Source organism: Triplophysa rosa, linkage group LG10 (assembly GCF_024868665.1).
Source record: "Triplophysa rosa linkage group LG10, Trosa_1v2, whole genome shotgun sequence".
NCBI classification, from domain to species: Eukaryota; Metazoa; Chordata; class Actinopteri; order Cypriniformes; family Nemacheilidae; genus Triplophysa; species Triplophysa rosa.
Window position 1 is genome coordinate 8,681,826 of NC_079899.1, and position 16,380 is coordinate 8,698,205.

Sequence of the window (16,380 nt, forward strand, 5' to 3'; positions counted from 1 at the left end):
GTCTTTATCTAATTACTGGAGATAAATAATAAAACAGACGCACACCAATGATTAAAGTGTGTAGCCATTTTGCGCTCATATTGACAATTAACCTTGCTCGTTTGGTGATTTGTACCACAAGCAAATCCTGTTATCAGCAAATATAGCACATGCCACACACACACGCTCGAGTCTAACTCCAAACACTGCTGTAAGTGGTGTTTATGGTCTGTAACGAGAACAACAAAATAAACATTGGGTACATCGCACCAGTACACACAGCCGAGCTAGTGGTGCAGAACGAGTGAGAAAAGCTATAGAGGGAAAAAGAAATAAAGTAAGAGTTACTACACACCACCTGGCCATGACTTGCTTTTTAGAATAAAATTAAAATGCTTTCCTAGTATGATGAAAAACTGTCATTTACTCCCTCTTATGTCATTTCAAACCTGTATGACTTTCTTCTATCTGCAATGTATTTTGAAGAATGTTGGTAACCGAACAACGGCAGTACTTCTTAACTTCTATTGTATGGACCCGAAACCAATGCAAGTCAAACAGTCGCTGTTTGGTTACCAACATTCTTCAAAATATCTTCTTTTGTGTTCTGCAGATAAAGGAAAGTCACATAGGTTTGAAATGACAAGCGATTGAATATATGATGACAGAATTTTCATTTTTGGTGAACTATCCTTTTTATTTAATATCTTAAGAATCTTTTCCAATGCTTTTTCAATGGCATCCTTTAGCACCCTTATTTTTCATACCGTTTTAAGGTATAATAATAGAAACAATATGGTCTTATTAACATGTAAAGCTCTTAACAGCAGTAACTTTGCTAGATTGTGATCTAATACACAACAGTCAGTCCTCATGTGACCCATGTGCTTCCACTGGGCTGAACCAGTTACCCACAATGCCTACATCACACCCAAATTCCCAGTCTCTGGCAAGGTTCCCACTCACATTGTGCCGAATCATGTGGGCCTGCTGCTGTTGCCATGGGGACATGGTAACCTTGTCTCAGACCTGGGGGTGGCAGAGATTGAGGTTGTCATCCCTGACAGTATGCAGAGCGGATAAACATGACAAGATGACGCATCATATGATATCTGAACAAATGAAACAATGGAGGAATGCACAGAACAAGGATTGGCAGAGGAGTTCAGAAAGAGGGTGTGCACTTGGCAGGTCAAAATCTGAAAAACGACTAACAAAGAGACAATGGCAGCGACAAGGGGAGAACAGTCGATAATACCAAAAAACATGATACGGGATGCACAGATAGAAACTCTTGAGTTGTAACAATTTGCATTTAGACTCCAAATTAGAGATGTTTAAAGCCATTATCAATATCACAGAGCAAAACAATCACTGGCTATTGGAGCCTTTATTCTTGCATTTTCTAATAATCGGACATATTCATATTTAATTTAGTTTATTTTGTGTTTATTCTTGATCAGTGAATCACACTCAAACTACCCATGAGGCAGAGAGAGAGTTTGGAAATATTGTGGTTACTGGTGCTTAATTATTTACAATATCACAATATGTGTACAATTAACACAATGTTGAAAATTATGGTTTTCTATATCACAGTTATTGTCAATCCCGGTGTATTGTGACACCCCTACTTCAGACTGGCCTTGAACTGTATGTCAGGGACCGATGAAAATGTCTGGCAAAAAGAGCAAAAGATTAAGGTCAATTTCTAGTAACAATTTCCGGTGGGTCATCGAAGGGTACAACAACGGCATAGAATTCTGACCCAACAATGGTCCTACCATATCCACCAGATCAAACAGAGCAGGCACAATGTGTTAAGCTTATGGAGTAATCAGTCCCTCACACTGCAGAGGTTGCTCTGATGGGGCGGATCAGTTTAGGCCTGAGCCATACAGTTGGGTGGGGGTTGCAGGGAGGGTTTGTTGGCAAGGTGTGGTTGCGAGGCTCCAGTTGGTCCACTGGAGGCTGGCTGACTGATGGGCAGAGGGGGGGACATAGCCAGTCTGGCCTGGGCGAGGAGGAGAGGCTGGTGGGAATGGCAGAGGGGTGCTGGACTCTGGCCCAGAGTGGTGACTGCCTGTCTGTCCAGGCGCTGGGCCACTCCAGCCTGCTTCTCCAGGCTCCTACCCCTGAGTGGGCATTTCAAAGGAATATGCCTGCCCTCTCTCTTTCAATCACACTTCTGCCCTTGCTCTCTCTCTGTTACTGTCTCTCTCTTCTCACTGACTTGTTTGCTTACATTCTTTCCACCGCTCTTCTTCCTCCCATCGCTAACAATCATTCTCATTCATTTGAAATTACTGTGCACTTCCATGTACCTAGTAATTGATTCACCAATCATTGACAAATCACACACAGCCTTTTCATACTTCCCACTGTGCTTTGTTCATCTTTTCCTGCGCAATAACCCTCCCGATCTGTTTGATTTTGATTCATTAGACTCTGACCCATCGCACTGTGGGGCATAAAGACAGAAAGGGTGAAGTATAGAAGAGAGAGGAGGAGGGATGGAGTTGTACCGCTACACTGGACCCATCTGCCCGATGTCTTCCCCTGCTGAGGAGCATGATGTTGCTCCATGACTCGATGGCTTCACCGTGGTGCTGACCATTATGCTGCTGCTTTATTGAACTGTGCCCCAGAAGCTCCGCAGCAGAGACCGCAATGATTTCAGAGCAACTGAACTTCTCCTTTTCAGTGTTGCTGTTTACGAAATGGTAGAGAAAAAAATGTTGCTTTGCTCTCAAACACTCTTATTAAAGTCAGATTGTGTTATGAATAGTATATTTTAGGATACTTTTGGTCAATGTATTTATCAGGATGCTTGTTAAATTATTAGTGCATTTTAATATTACACACTATTTGCAATTGCAAGAGTTTTAAGATAATAAAAAAGAACTGTACAAAGGTACAGTTAAACTGAGTTGAAAAAGAAAAAATTGAATTAAACAGAGTTGCAGGAATTTGTTGTTTTATCAGCATTTATGACTAATGTCATTGATCTGTAATTTATTTTATAATCAGAACAATGAAGAGCAACCGGCCTCAAGTTTGATGTCATTTTCAGTAATATTTTAATGATAATGTAAAACGTTTCAATGCAATGTGATGTATTGTACCATCACATAAAGCACTGTCAATTTTAGCAATATTCAATGAAAGCAACACAAAAAGGAAAATCAAACTTATGTTCAATCATTTGCATTCTAACTTTCCAAAGACATTTTAATTTGTTAAATCTGCGATTGACATTAAAGTGACAATAATTACATTTTGATCACTATATTTTCCCACCGAGTTTCTGTCAGTTCCTGAGCTACCTATCCACCACCTCTCCTTCTGGCAATTAATGGTGACTCCTCCACACCCTCTGTCCGCTCCTCATCTCCCACCTGGCATTTTCCGGGCAGTAGGTCTAGTGAAATTCCTGCATCCCTATTGCCAGCCGCAAGGCGGTAACCACTGGGGTTTCTGAGAGTGTTCCCACCCCCAGCACACACACACTTAGCCTGTCATACCCCAGTCTGCAACTCTGGCAGACTCTACATTCTTTTCAGCAGTATTTCATTCCCCATGGTAACCAGGAGAGTGTCGATTGGTGACCTGTCATGTTAATCTCAAATGGAAACAACATTCATTTTTACCAGTATCTGTGCAGTTAATTGCTACAGATTAAATGCCTCCTCAATCTGTCAGTAAAAATCTATATAGATACTAGAATATTTCAAGGCAGTAATATAAAAATATAATGATAATATTTTTCTTAGCAAATCCACAGAAGCAGATTAAGTTTGGTAAATTAACCTTGAAACATTTCCAGTCAAAAGGTTCCTTTGTGTGTGCACAATTTTTTGTTGGTTCAGCAAATGAGAATTGTTTGAATATACAGAATGTAAAATCAGATGGTGAGCATTGTGTCAGCAGCCTTTACCCAACAATGTTTACCCATTTTTTTCCTTTTATACGGTATTACAACATATCATTTTTCACATATGCAATAAAAAAATACTTTTCACCAAAATTAAACAGTCAGTTATCCTTCATATTATCAAGATAAAGATTGTAGTGTTTGTAATGCTTTCTGGCACTCTTAACTGAAGCAAATCCAAACTTTGGTGAGATTTTGGGTAAAAAGACTACACTACAAACGGGTAAAAACAAATTAAAAGGTGTCCAAAATCTATTTCTAATGTCTATCCTATTCTACCAGAACTCATAACAGTTAGATGCCAGAATCTCAGTTTGAAGAGTGTGAAAATGAGAGAGTGAGAGATAGAGAGATCATAACTAGAAGAGTGTGGGGTTGTTTTATCATAGCTGGAGACTTGCTAAGATTTAGGGGATGGTTTGGGAACTCTCTACACACACACACACATACTAGCAGACGTGTCTTGTGTTTACTTTCCTAATTGAAGGGGAGGGTTCCAGTTGAAAGTAAAGCCCTCAGAGATACCCAATTTCAAAAACAGCTGCCAGCCTGTGGCTGGAGCTGACTACCAACTGGAGCTGGGACAAGAACATGGCAGGAACGAGAAGGGAACGTAATGGAAACATCCAATTGACAGAATCATAAGAGGAGTCCCAACAGACAGTCTCCACTATCCCAAAAGAGATATAAATAGAGAGGTACTGGCAATTCTGGTGCTGATGTGTTATTTTATGAAAGAACATAAAGGAATTAAGGGCGAAAGAAGGAATGGGAAAGAAAGAAAGAAAGAAAGAAAGAAAGAAAGAAAGAAAGAAAGAAAGAAAGAAAGAAAGAAAGAAAGAAAGAAAGAAAGAAAGAAAGAAAGAAAGAAAGAAAGAAAGAAAGAAAGAAAGAAAGAAAGAAAGAAAGAAAGAAAGCACTTGAGGAAAAAGAGAGAGGGAGAGATGCGTGTGAACTGGCAGTTTATTACACAGCAAGACGGTACAATTTGGTGGCTGAGTACTGCTGTATGAGTAAGAGTGCCAGAATGTCACTCAAAACAAAGTGGGGTTTGGACGGGGCACAAGTAAGGAATGCTCACCCCATATGGGGGCTAGTCCTCAACTCACATGCCTTTCAGACTGGGTGCAGGGTTAATTATATCACATAATTAAAGACTCATTGATGTTTTCAACACAATAACAAATATATTTGTGGTCCAGCGTTCAAAGTCTGGCTCAGGTACAAAATAACCCCAAATAATTATTACATCAGTTTATATCTTGTTTAAAGCATTTCAGTATTAATAAGGCTATTTTAACAAGAACAAAACCAGAATTTTATATCCAGTCTTGCAGGCATCCATATGATTATTTTTCTCTCATGTTGCTTTGTAGTGCCATACAAGTCTACAAGTGATTCATAACAGACACACCTTTACCTCGAAGGCAAGATAAACAGGAAGAAAGGTCCAAAATCATAAATAGCCATTGCTTGTACCCGTTTGGTGAATTTATTATGGGGATTTCACAGGCGCCTTCACAATAGAACGTTCTCTAAATGTGATCTTAAGGCTTTGCAGACTACAAGAAAGACATCCAAGCATTTACCACATAATGCCTGAATAAATCCGACCCTCTCTGTTCCCGTGCCTTTGAACTCAGAAAGGTAAGAGAAGTGAAGTCCACACTGCAGGGCAGGTTCTGCAATACGCCACAAACCTCATGCAATCCAAGGATGTTGGTGTACAGACCATATTTTATTAGAGGGTGTGTAACAGTGAATAATGTTATTTGCTAATAAATGTGATGGAACTAGGAGATGGATAAGAAACAATTGTGTTGCTTTAAATTCTTTAAAGTTTCGAGATCTTACGCGTTCACCTTGAGGGTGTGTGTCTGTGCATGTGTCTGTTTGTGTCTGTGACAGAGAGCAAGAGCGCAGAGAAAAGCATGTTTATGCATGACTGAAAGAACGTTTAGTGTCCCCTTGTGTGTACTTGTTTGTCCTTGTCAGTATAGTGGAGGGCTTTGCCTCATATTGATGACTTGAAGGTTTTAATTGAATCCATTTGTTTGTTGCTGGCCCCTGTGCAAACAGTCAACAAACAATTACTATAGTGATTAATAACCATTAAATATTTCCAGAAAATACTAAATGCATTACACACATGCTTGGGTCCTGTCATGGCTTTTGCTCCGTTTTCTGGTCTAGTTGGATGTAATGAGTGATGCCAATTGTGTAGAATTAAAATTACTGAACACTTGCTCACTTAAAAAACGTATTCTTATGGAATAAAGGTAATGTGTGATTACGTGTTTAAAACAAAGCTGCATGTAGATGTTTTGCACATTAAATAATACCTTTGCAGGCGCGCGTGCTATCTCTCTCTCCTTCTCCATTTCTCTTTATCACAGACTGTTTCCATATGTAAATATTTGTAACCTCAGCGATCTCTAGAAATGTACTGTGCAAACCGAATGTGTTTTCTCCACCCTATCAATCTGACATCCTTATTTTCTTGGACCATGACGCGTAACATTTAACCCCATTTAAGTTCCCCGTACCTTACGGGAACACATGGCACACAGCAAATTATGAATGTCAATAAAGATCAAACGTGCTCTTTTATTCACAGTAATTACTTTGTGCAAATATACCTTCACATTCAAGTGTTCCTCTCATCAAAAATGACTCTGTTATCGCATTTAAACACTGTCACAATTATGTCAAATCATAGAAATATTTAGGAGAATATTATAGCAAGTCCGTTTGTAATAGCATAAATGATGTCCATTCAAACAGTGTATATGATTTGTATCTGCGTTTTGAAAACATTGACAGATGATATGTAACACTGGTGAAAGACAATTCATTAATATGACTTTAGTCGTTTTTTAGTCAAGGAAACGATTTTTCAGTTAATGCAACATGGTGGCATAATTGAAAAGGCATCACAGATTTTTAATTTTCTGTTTAATAAAATTTTAGAAGAAATGTATCCTTCCCTACTGTGCTTTTCCACACATAAGAAAAGAAAAGAAAAGAAAAGAAAAGAAAAGAAAAGAAAAGAAAAGATAATGTCCACTTGCCACTTTAGTCCATTATTTCTTGCAAAATTTTCGGAGTGATCTGCAAGAGAGACAGAAAGCTAGGTCATTTAATGATATAAGGGCAACAAAAACAACAATAAAAACAGCAAAAATTATATTACAACATTTCGAATATATTACACTAGTATTATTGTTGTTATTATTATAATTATTATACATTTTTAATTATTATTTTATTATTTGTTCTTTTTTATCTAGTAGGCCAATTAGAAAATATTAAATTATTTAAATAAACAAAGAAAATAATAGAACCTATATTAATAAGTTACTAGATACTGATGCATGTTCAGCTTTATAATACAAATAAACGTTTCATATTGCAACTCGCCACTCAACTAAAGTGGAGATTAAAGGGAAGGGGTGTCATTTACTGGGATTGCGCTGTTGTGGCCACAGGCGCCAGCACGCATTGCTCTTTTTCACTTTGACAAACCACAATTCCTTTAAAGATGAGAATTCCCTCCGGACACGGGGCGTTTAGAATTTGATAAATAATTTAGCAATTTAAACAGCAAGAGGCAATGCGGGCCGAGATCCCAGAGATAACGGAACAAGCAAGTGTTTTTAGTGCTTGATAAAACATGGTTTATTTATCACAGCTGTACGTGTCTCTAAACACATCACACAGCTACTGTCTAAGGTACTGCAAATGTTTTATGTGAACTTTCCAAAGTATATTTAGGTCTCCGTTTATTTATTCATTTTAAATAATAACCTCAAATCGTAAATATTTGTCGATTTGTTTTAGGCATAGTCCTCCTATAATTATCGACTTGGATAATCCTTAACATGGGGCGACTGGCAGTTTCCTCAACAGGGCACAGAAGAGAATGTATTTAGAGAAAGAAAAAAGGAGACGATTTGGCTTTAAGTTTTAAGAAAAAAAAGTCACTTTCCCCCAAAAGACCCTCCAAAGGCGCTTGAAGAAAAAGAAAGTGTCTGAAGATTTCCAAAATGGTAAAACAATAGTCATGTCTGGTAAGTGTGGGAAAAATATAAAAATCACCAGGTTAGTGGTTTTCATCTTCTCCAGAGCATTCCACAATATAGCAGGTGGACGATTCCACTCCAACTCTTTTTCTTGTCTTTAAGTTGAATCAGTTATTATAACGTTTATAAAGTCTAATCTTTCATCCATGAACCAATGACAGTTTACATTCAAATAATGGGTTGGTAAAGTTTAACTAAATAGTCCATGGTCAAGTTACGCCTGTCCACTATAAACAAATTAACGATGGATTCTCAGGCCATCTGTGTATCTAAACAGTTTTAAACGTTTAAATTTTGAACATTTGAGATATATTCTCATAAGTTATGTCTATCATTATTATAATTATTGTCATTATTATTATTATGAGTAAAAATTCTTTAATTGTTGTATCTATGCTTTATGGGGTGTCCTCAAGAATAAAAACAATCTAATTTAAAGATGATTATATTAACTCGTAAAACATTTCCTGTAGTTTATATTTAACAGTAGCAACAAAATGTTTCATTGAAATACAAGGCAAGACATAAAGTTATTAATTTGGTTTGAATTTTTTTATTTGTCATAATTCGAGTCAAATGTTCGAAATGAACATTAACAACGACCATAATAATAATAATTTCATGATAATAATCATATATGATTATATAATATATAATAATCATATATGATAATAATGATTATTATTATTATTATTATTATTATTAAATAATAATACAATAAAAACTATTTTTAAATAATTTATGAACATATGTTCTACGGTAAATTACATCAAAACTTGCATTAAATAAGAATGATATTCGGTTAAATGTTGCTCACCGTGTTCCACGCATCTCGAGTCATCCGGGCGCTTGTCGGGTTATCTGTTTCTCAGTATATCGTAAAATATATTAACTGCTTTGATACAGACGGCTTTCCTCCCACACAGAAGAATCCCGATCGAGATTTCTTAAAGTGGATATTGGCAACGTGCTTTCAAACATTTTTAAGGTAGGCTACCCAACTCACCTCCTCGTCGCACGACTCCACACTGGGTTCAAGTGTATTCTACATGTCTTATAAAAGGCCTTAATATAGCCCCATGGCAATGCGATGCACTCATCGCTTGATAAATTTGAGTATATCAGTTTGAGCGTCATGTGGACGAGAGGACATTTTTAAGGAATTAAGTCCCCGTAAATCCCTCCAGCTATACGCAAAAGAAAACACAGAGGACTGCGTGTAATCAAGCCCTCGTGTTCAGCATTTGCTTTCTCCCTTTATCCTCGAAGTTTTAGCACAGTCTCAAGAATAATAAAGGGTTGAGCAGTTTCTTTTCAAGATTGTTAATAATATGCTTTTATAATTTTACTGTTTAAACCTTAGCAACTTTTTGGAGTGGTACAGCAAGAGCCACCATCTGAAACGTGGTCATTTTAAAAACATAATTTTAAACCAACAACTAAAAATAAATAAAACGCGTTTAAAAGAACAATTAAAAATCTCCTAGAGATGAGAATGTGCTCCGCTAGAGCCTCACTCTCATTGGCTGGAGAGTTTGCATCAAAAAGTAGCTGCTACATTTGTTTCCTTGCAAAGGGCCAGGCGAGAGAAACAGACTCCAGTCCTGAGCTCTTCATTGGCCAGCGTGCTGTACAAATCAGACTCCAGCAACTTCAGCCCAGAGGAGCAGCGAATCATAACCGTACGTGCTTTAATCTCTCTAAACCATTTCACCCATTCTCCGTGCTTAGCTGTAGAGACTTCTTCATAACTAATTTGCTTCGGTTTCATAATGATGAAAAGGATTTCATCTTGATATCTTGAATATTTCTGCAACGATTTAGACGTATATTTGCTATCGGACGTTAAACTTTAGCGGACTTCGAACTGAATCCAGTTATTTTGTAAGTAGCTGCCATGTGTATAATTTTATTAACATTTTTTGTGCATTTTTCATTGAATTGGCAAATTATACTAATAATAATTATTATTACGGTGTCCATTATTTTTCTCTAGCCTATTAATAATTTTACTACGCAAAATATCTTTTTATTGCTTTTTAATATTTACACAAAGGTAGACCCTTTATCAAAAAAGTTAATCTTAATACTAAAATGTATTAATGATTATAGGCTATTGTTGTAAAATGAATGTCTAATGCATGTTACGTTGTGTGGTAGTCCACTGATGAATAGAGTCAATTTTATAAAGTGCAATTTACTTTTTTCATTTCATTTCAACTCCTGTTTGGTCGAAAATTAACATAAAGTAGCCCAACATCTCATCGGCATGTTCTTATTATTTCTGATAAATACTTACTTACTGCATGTTGAATTAATAATTCTCCTCTCATATTCAGGTAAAGCTAATGATTTGGCACATATTTTCTGACAAAAATAATAATACTATTAATATTAATTCCAACATGTTAGAAGCAAAGTTTAGTAAAATACACGTGTGTTATGTGTGTGTGCGTATCCATGTTTTTTTGTAGTCATGCACAGAATCAATGAGGCCAAACGTTCCGCTGAAGAGGTAGCGTCCAGTAATTAGGGTGCGCGTGCCACACGGATTATCTCGTTAATTTATCAACAACAACATTTATCATAATTAATTCTTGGATGAGGTAATTACTATTGAGCGGCTGTGCAACTGCTAGACGATGACTGTTAAAAGTGACAGATAGAGGGATGAAACCGTTGCAAGGGCCTATATTAAAAATATATTTTGCATAAGTGGGCTAAAGTTTGTATTGCTGAAAAAATATATATTATTCGTACAGTTGTGATTCGTCAGCGGCGTGTAATTATAAATTACGCATGTTAAATTAAGTTTTAAGGGAATAAAAAAAAACCGCCAATGTTATAAGACAACTTATTTCGTATAAACCTGAAATCTTTGATAGATTTAAATGGTTCTATCGATTTGATTCAGACAGATGCAATAATTGCTAAACCTAAAATAAAAACGTTAAATCTAAAATAAATCTAAATGCAAACAAACAATGGTTTAATGGAAAAAGAAACTGTTAGATTTGAGCTATTTGTTTGACTTTACCATTATTAGTTGTCTATTTAATGGCTATTAATAGACATTAAATAGAAACACTAAAACACGTAATTATTATGAATGTGTTGTGTTATTTGGACTGATATGATTGAGAAAAGAAGGCTACTTTTGTCATTGTTACTTTCGCCAATCGAGCTTTTGTTATCAGCATTACTTATCAGGCTAACACTGGCCTTTGTTTGCACCAATAGCCCCCAAATCAATGCCCGAGACAATTAGCGAGTTCCTATGCAAATTGTGTTTTGGCCTGTGTGCACATTTGAACGACGTATAGTTTGTCTTTGTGAGGACTTGTTGCAATTAATAGATGTTACTTTTTGGGGTTGGTAAGGAGAGGGGAGGGAGGGGAGGGACAGGGGGAGTATGTCAAGATGAGCTTCGTTCATCTCAGGAGGACAGCTGGAGGTCTGGAGCGGCTTTTAAGAGCAGTGCGGTGTGGACGTGGGTTATTCGCTTATAAGTCGACGCAGTTAGAAGGACGCAGTGTCTATCAAATGTCAGAAGCTGAATGAACAACCTGCGTCGTTTCTCTGAACGCCCCTCTTATTTTACTGTTTTATTTATTCATTATTTTGGAAACAGGGCTTTTGGATTCACCGCCATCGCTGAGGACGAAAACAAATCAGAAGCAGAAATAAACTAAGGAAAACAGGCCGGTGTTCAGCTTTCCAGATTTTCTCCAACTTTACCCCCACCACCATCTTTAGCATGATGTCGTATCTTAAGCAACCACCTTACACGGTCAACGGGTTAAGTCTAACTACCTCCGGCATGGACCTTCTGCATCCGTCCGTTGGATACCCAGGTGGGGCGCAATTTATTCTTAATTATTAAGAATTGTTGTACAAAAAGTATTTTATGTATTCAAGACTATTTAGTTTCCCCATGTACCACCGTTTTGTAAATATAAATAGTGGACCTGGCAATTTTACTTGTAGTAAATGTTTGCGAGTTTCATAATTGCATTACAAAATGCGTCATAAATTCCAAGGTAAAAAATTGACGGTTATTAAGCTATTATCACATTTATATCATTCTGTCGGGTTCACAACCCTTTTGAAATCCGACTTCGGAAAAAAACTGAAAATACATGAACATGAATTAACAACTATCAATTTTGTATTATTTTTAATACTTTTTTATTCTCTATTTATTTTGACTCATTGGTATTGTTTGTTTATTTATTTGTTTGATTATTTGTTGTGTAAGACAGGCCGTAATAACACCATATCATAAGAAAATTAGCGTCAAAAACTGGCATGAAAATTTTAAAATAAAAATAGGCTATTGATATTTTAAGTGTGTTCAGTCTGCTCTAATAATTTTTCGTAACTTTTTTATAGTATAGTTTAATCTATGCTAGATTACTCATTTTGTTTAATGAATTTGTTTACATTGTTTAAAACAGCGACTCCTCGAAAGCAAAGGCGGGAGAGGACAACATTTACTCGAGCTCAACTAGATGTGCTGGAGGCTTTATTCGCCAAAACGCGCTACCCGGATATTTTCATGCGAGAGGAGGTGGCCTTGAAAATCAACCTACCAGAGTCCCGAGTACAGGTAGCGTTTCTTAACACTTGCCATTTTAACAATGAAAACATCTTATACGTCTATGAACCGAAAAGAGCGCTTTTATATATATATATATATATATTATTCAAGGTAAAACATGGTTTTTATATTGGTTTTTATATTGATAGTGTTCCACACTTGAAGTTACCAGAATGTATTTAACTCTATTTTAACGCGCGTCAGGTTTGGTTCAAAAACCGAAGGGCAAAGTGTCGCCAGCAGCAGCAACAACAACAAAACGGAGGCCAGAACAAGGTGCGACCTGCCAAAAAGAAGAGCTCTCCAGCGCGGGAAGCCAGTTCTGAGAGCGGGGCGAGTGGCCAGTTCACCCCGCCCTCCAGCACTTCAGTCCCGGCCATCTCCACCACCACTGCGCCGGTGTCCATTTGGAGCCCGGCTTCCATCTCGCCGCTGTCAGACCCACTGTCTACCTCCTCCTCCTGCATGCAGCGATCCTACCCAATGACCTATACGCAAGCGTCCGGATACAGTCAGGGTTATGCTGGTTCCACGTCCTACTTTGGGGGAATGGACTGCGGCTCTTACTTGACGCCCATGCACCATCAGCTGGCCGGACCAGGATCCACATTAAGCCCCATGAGCGGCAACGCTGTTACAAGTCACCTGAACCAGTCTCCCGCAACCCTTTCCACGCAGGGTTACGGAACCTCCGGGCTCGGCTTCAACTCCACCGCGGATTGCTTGGATTATAAGGACCAAGCGTCCTCGTGGAAACTGAACTTTAATGCTGATTGCTTGGATTACAAAGATCAGACTTCCTCCTGGAAATTCCAGGTGTTGTGAAAGTAAATAAACGTCCAATCGACACTATTAAAGACCATAAAATAATCTAGCACGTTATACACCTGCCATCCTTCCAAAAACAAAGTGTTCCGTGACGCGTGGACTGTCCGAGGTGGATGGGTCGCACTGTGCCAGACAGCGCTCTTGAAGTTAGTCTTGACATGAAATATCTATTTGTGCATTTTTAAGGGTCATGAGTGCATAAAAACATAGGCCATTTGACCACAACCTGTTGTTTAAGGTAGAGAAAATCAAAGAGAGTTTGTAAAAGTTAGTTCAAAGCCACGGAACAAATCCTCACACAAGAAAAGAGGAGAAAAAACTACACGGCAAAAGGAGCCAATCTTTTGGTTAAGTGCTTGGAATGGGCAGGCTTTCTCTAAGCCTCTTACAGCACGCCGACCTATTTCAATGTTGGCAAGACGAGAGACACTTCCATCAGGAGGATGATAGAGAGGATGTGTGTGTGTATGATGTGTGTATGCGTGTGTGTGCGTATGTGTGTGTGTGCTGAACGCCCCAATGGCGACCTGGATGCACTACTTTATTTAAGAAAAGGTGTTTATAAGGAATCAATATGTGGTTTTTAAAAGACAATCAATGTGTGTCTTATATAAATGGTACATTTGTGTTTTTTATCTGTGCTAGCCTTCGAAACTGTGATCTGTTGTAACTGTATGCAATTTGTGAGCTCCGTCGCATTTGCGAAGACTCGGCTGTGATTTTACTAGATTTTTAACATTTTTTCTTTAAAGAACCACAGTAAATAATAATAGTCACATAATTACCATTTAATTAATTTCAGGAGACAACCCATTTTGAGAATACAGGGATATAAGAGCATGTGTTGGAAAGGAACTGGCTGTCCCCGTCTATTGATCTTCATTGATCATTTAGCTGATATACCAACCTTGTAATTTTAAACTTGGCTGGAGTGGTATAATGTGGTCCTACAGGAGAAATAATAATAAACTATTTCAAATCTGAAACCACATTTAAAGTGATTAGGTCTGGACGAGTTATTAAAATGTACTATGGATTGTATGTGTGTGTTTGTATTTAATAGATCACCATAGCATAAACTATATTTGATTAGGACGGAGAGGCCCAATTAAGCCTATCCCAAAAATAAAAAATAAAAACAATTCATAATTTTAATAGCTTTGAGCGACGGTTCATTTCTTATCACACAACTGTCAAAACTGGGGTATCTACATACGTATTTCACATGTTAATTAATTAAAAGCGTACCAAAGGTGAATTATTTTCTTATTCTTAAAACTGAAATAACCGTTGGTGTCCTTTTCCCTGCGACGAATGGAAGGAAGAAATCCCAACTTTAATAGTGTTCTCCTGGTTGACTAGTTTACAATAAACTGTCCACACTGAACAGTGCATTCCAATCAATTTTTATAAAATTGGTGTCAACAAGTGGTTTATAGCAGATAACCTAAATTAAAACTGAAAGTTAAAAAGCACTGGCTTGTAAGCGTTTTATAATTTGGCCATTAAAGAATGGAACACTTGAAGTAAATGTATCTCTGTAACTGCAAGGCGTGAGCAAATTTTAATTATTTCTTATTTCCCCGCCGGGTTTCCGGCCCTTTCGTTTTAAGAAACACGGCAGCAGGAATGTGTATCTTGGGAAAGTCGCGCTAATCCGCGCCTCAAAGACCAGTTAATCCCAATATTTCACTGGCGGGGTTTCTTTAGGGCAGAGGGCAATTCAAACGTTACTGAAAGCCTACTTTAAAGACCCCCTTTTCTGAACCGCATGATTTTTTTGTGACCCCTTTCATAATAAAAAATTGCATTACTTCAGAATAACAGACACCATAATATAAACTAACACACAACCAAACTGCATAATAAAAATCTATTAAAAAACAAGGGGAACTTCATATTTCTAAAACTACAAATTAAATTCTGTTATTAAATAAATAGCTATACGAGGACAAAGCAACAGCCTCCTAGTCCTCTGTGGCTAAATGTTTTACAACATTTTCACAAGGGAGGGGTGGAGAACAAGTTCTTGACGGTAACCATCGAGTAGAGTCGTTCTGTTGTAAGGGCACTAGTGCACACTATTTTGAGTCAGAGAGTGGCAATCTTTAACATGTTTCATGTTCTTCCACATACGAACATGGGAACATTTGATTAACGTCCTTGCCAAATAATCAAAATTTCATTCAAATTATTCAATCATTGTAATTGAAAAATAATAAAGTGAAGTAAACTAAACATACTGATAGGAATAATCTTTGTCTCATTCAGTAAAATTGCATGACGTTGTAACGAAATTAATATTTCTAAAATGATGCTGTGTCTCAAAATTTTCTAACTTTTTTTACAAACTGAGCTGTAATTTTATAGCTTCCCATCTATTTCCCACTAAATATCTATTAATTCTTATATTAAGGTGAAAACGCGCTGGAAAATATAAATACACTTCAGGCGTTGTTTTAAGATGTGACACACACAATAGACATACTGTAGATGCTGACTAAAATAACACAATATACTGAACAAATAATGGAAACAAAGCCAATTGCATGTTCAATAATATCTGTGTAAAATGTAAGCAAAAAATGGCTTTATGTAACGGTAATATATTATATTATACTCGTTATAATATGTTGAACTATTCTTTATTATATTCTTAATTTAATTTAAATGTACATTTACAGATTCTTTGTTTAAACAAACGTCTTTCTTTGGATTGCAGTGAATTATTTTTAATAGTATATTGAATGTAAAAATACCCCATAGCCTAATATAATACAATGCAATATAATATGTGTTTTTTATTTACATTCAGTTACACCATTGTTCAACAGTCTTTCTAACTGGAGCTACAAGACAGAATAAAACGCGTTTGTTTTCTTCTCAATGTCATGGTGAACCATGTACAATCATGAAACAAAATGTACAAAATATGCTTTATTTATTTCCCTCTAAAA

General features: G+C 37.0%; 1 protein-coding gene across 2 annotated transcripts; it reads left to right on the forward strand.

Moving 5' to 3' along the window:
- The first annotated feature begins 9,512 nt into the window (after positions 1 to 9,512).
- otx2b (orthodenticle homeobox 2b) lies at positions 9,513 to 14,771 on the forward strand. Of its 2 annotated transcripts, none has more exons than XM_057343449.1 (4): positions 9,513 to 9,677; positions 11,627 to 11,849; positions 12,453 to 12,604; positions 12,800 to 14,771. In XM_057343449.1, the coding sequence occupies exons 2-4, from the start codon at positions 11,753 to 11,755 to the stop codon at positions 13,418 to 13,420; spliced, it is 870 nt and encodes a 289-aa protein (XP_057199432.1). In that variant the 5' UTR covers positions 9,513 to 9,677; positions 11,627 to 11,752; the 3' UTR covers positions 13,421 to 14,771. The 2 variants fall into 2 exon arrangements, with proteins under 2 accessions (XP_057199432.1, XP_057199431.1); XM_057343448.1 differs by lacking the exon at positions 9,513 to 9,677 and adding an exon at positions 9,688 to 9,879.
- Positions 14,772 to 16,380: the final 1,609 nt, after the last annotated feature.

Bases quoted from the DNA above. Each gene is read 5' to 3' on its own strand.
- otx2b (XM_057343449.1), top strand. From the start codon at position 11,753: ATGATGTCGTATCTTAAGCAACCACCTTACACGGTCAACGGGTTAAGT. The intron at 11,850-12,452 runs GTGGGGCGCAAT...TGTTTAAAACAG, and splicing joins TCCGTCCGTTGGATACCCAG to CGACTCCTCGAAAGCAAAGG. The intron at 12,605-12,799 runs GTAGCGTTTCTT...AACGCGCGTCAG, and splicing joins TACCAGAGTCCCGAGTACAG to GTTTGGTTCAAAAACCGAAG.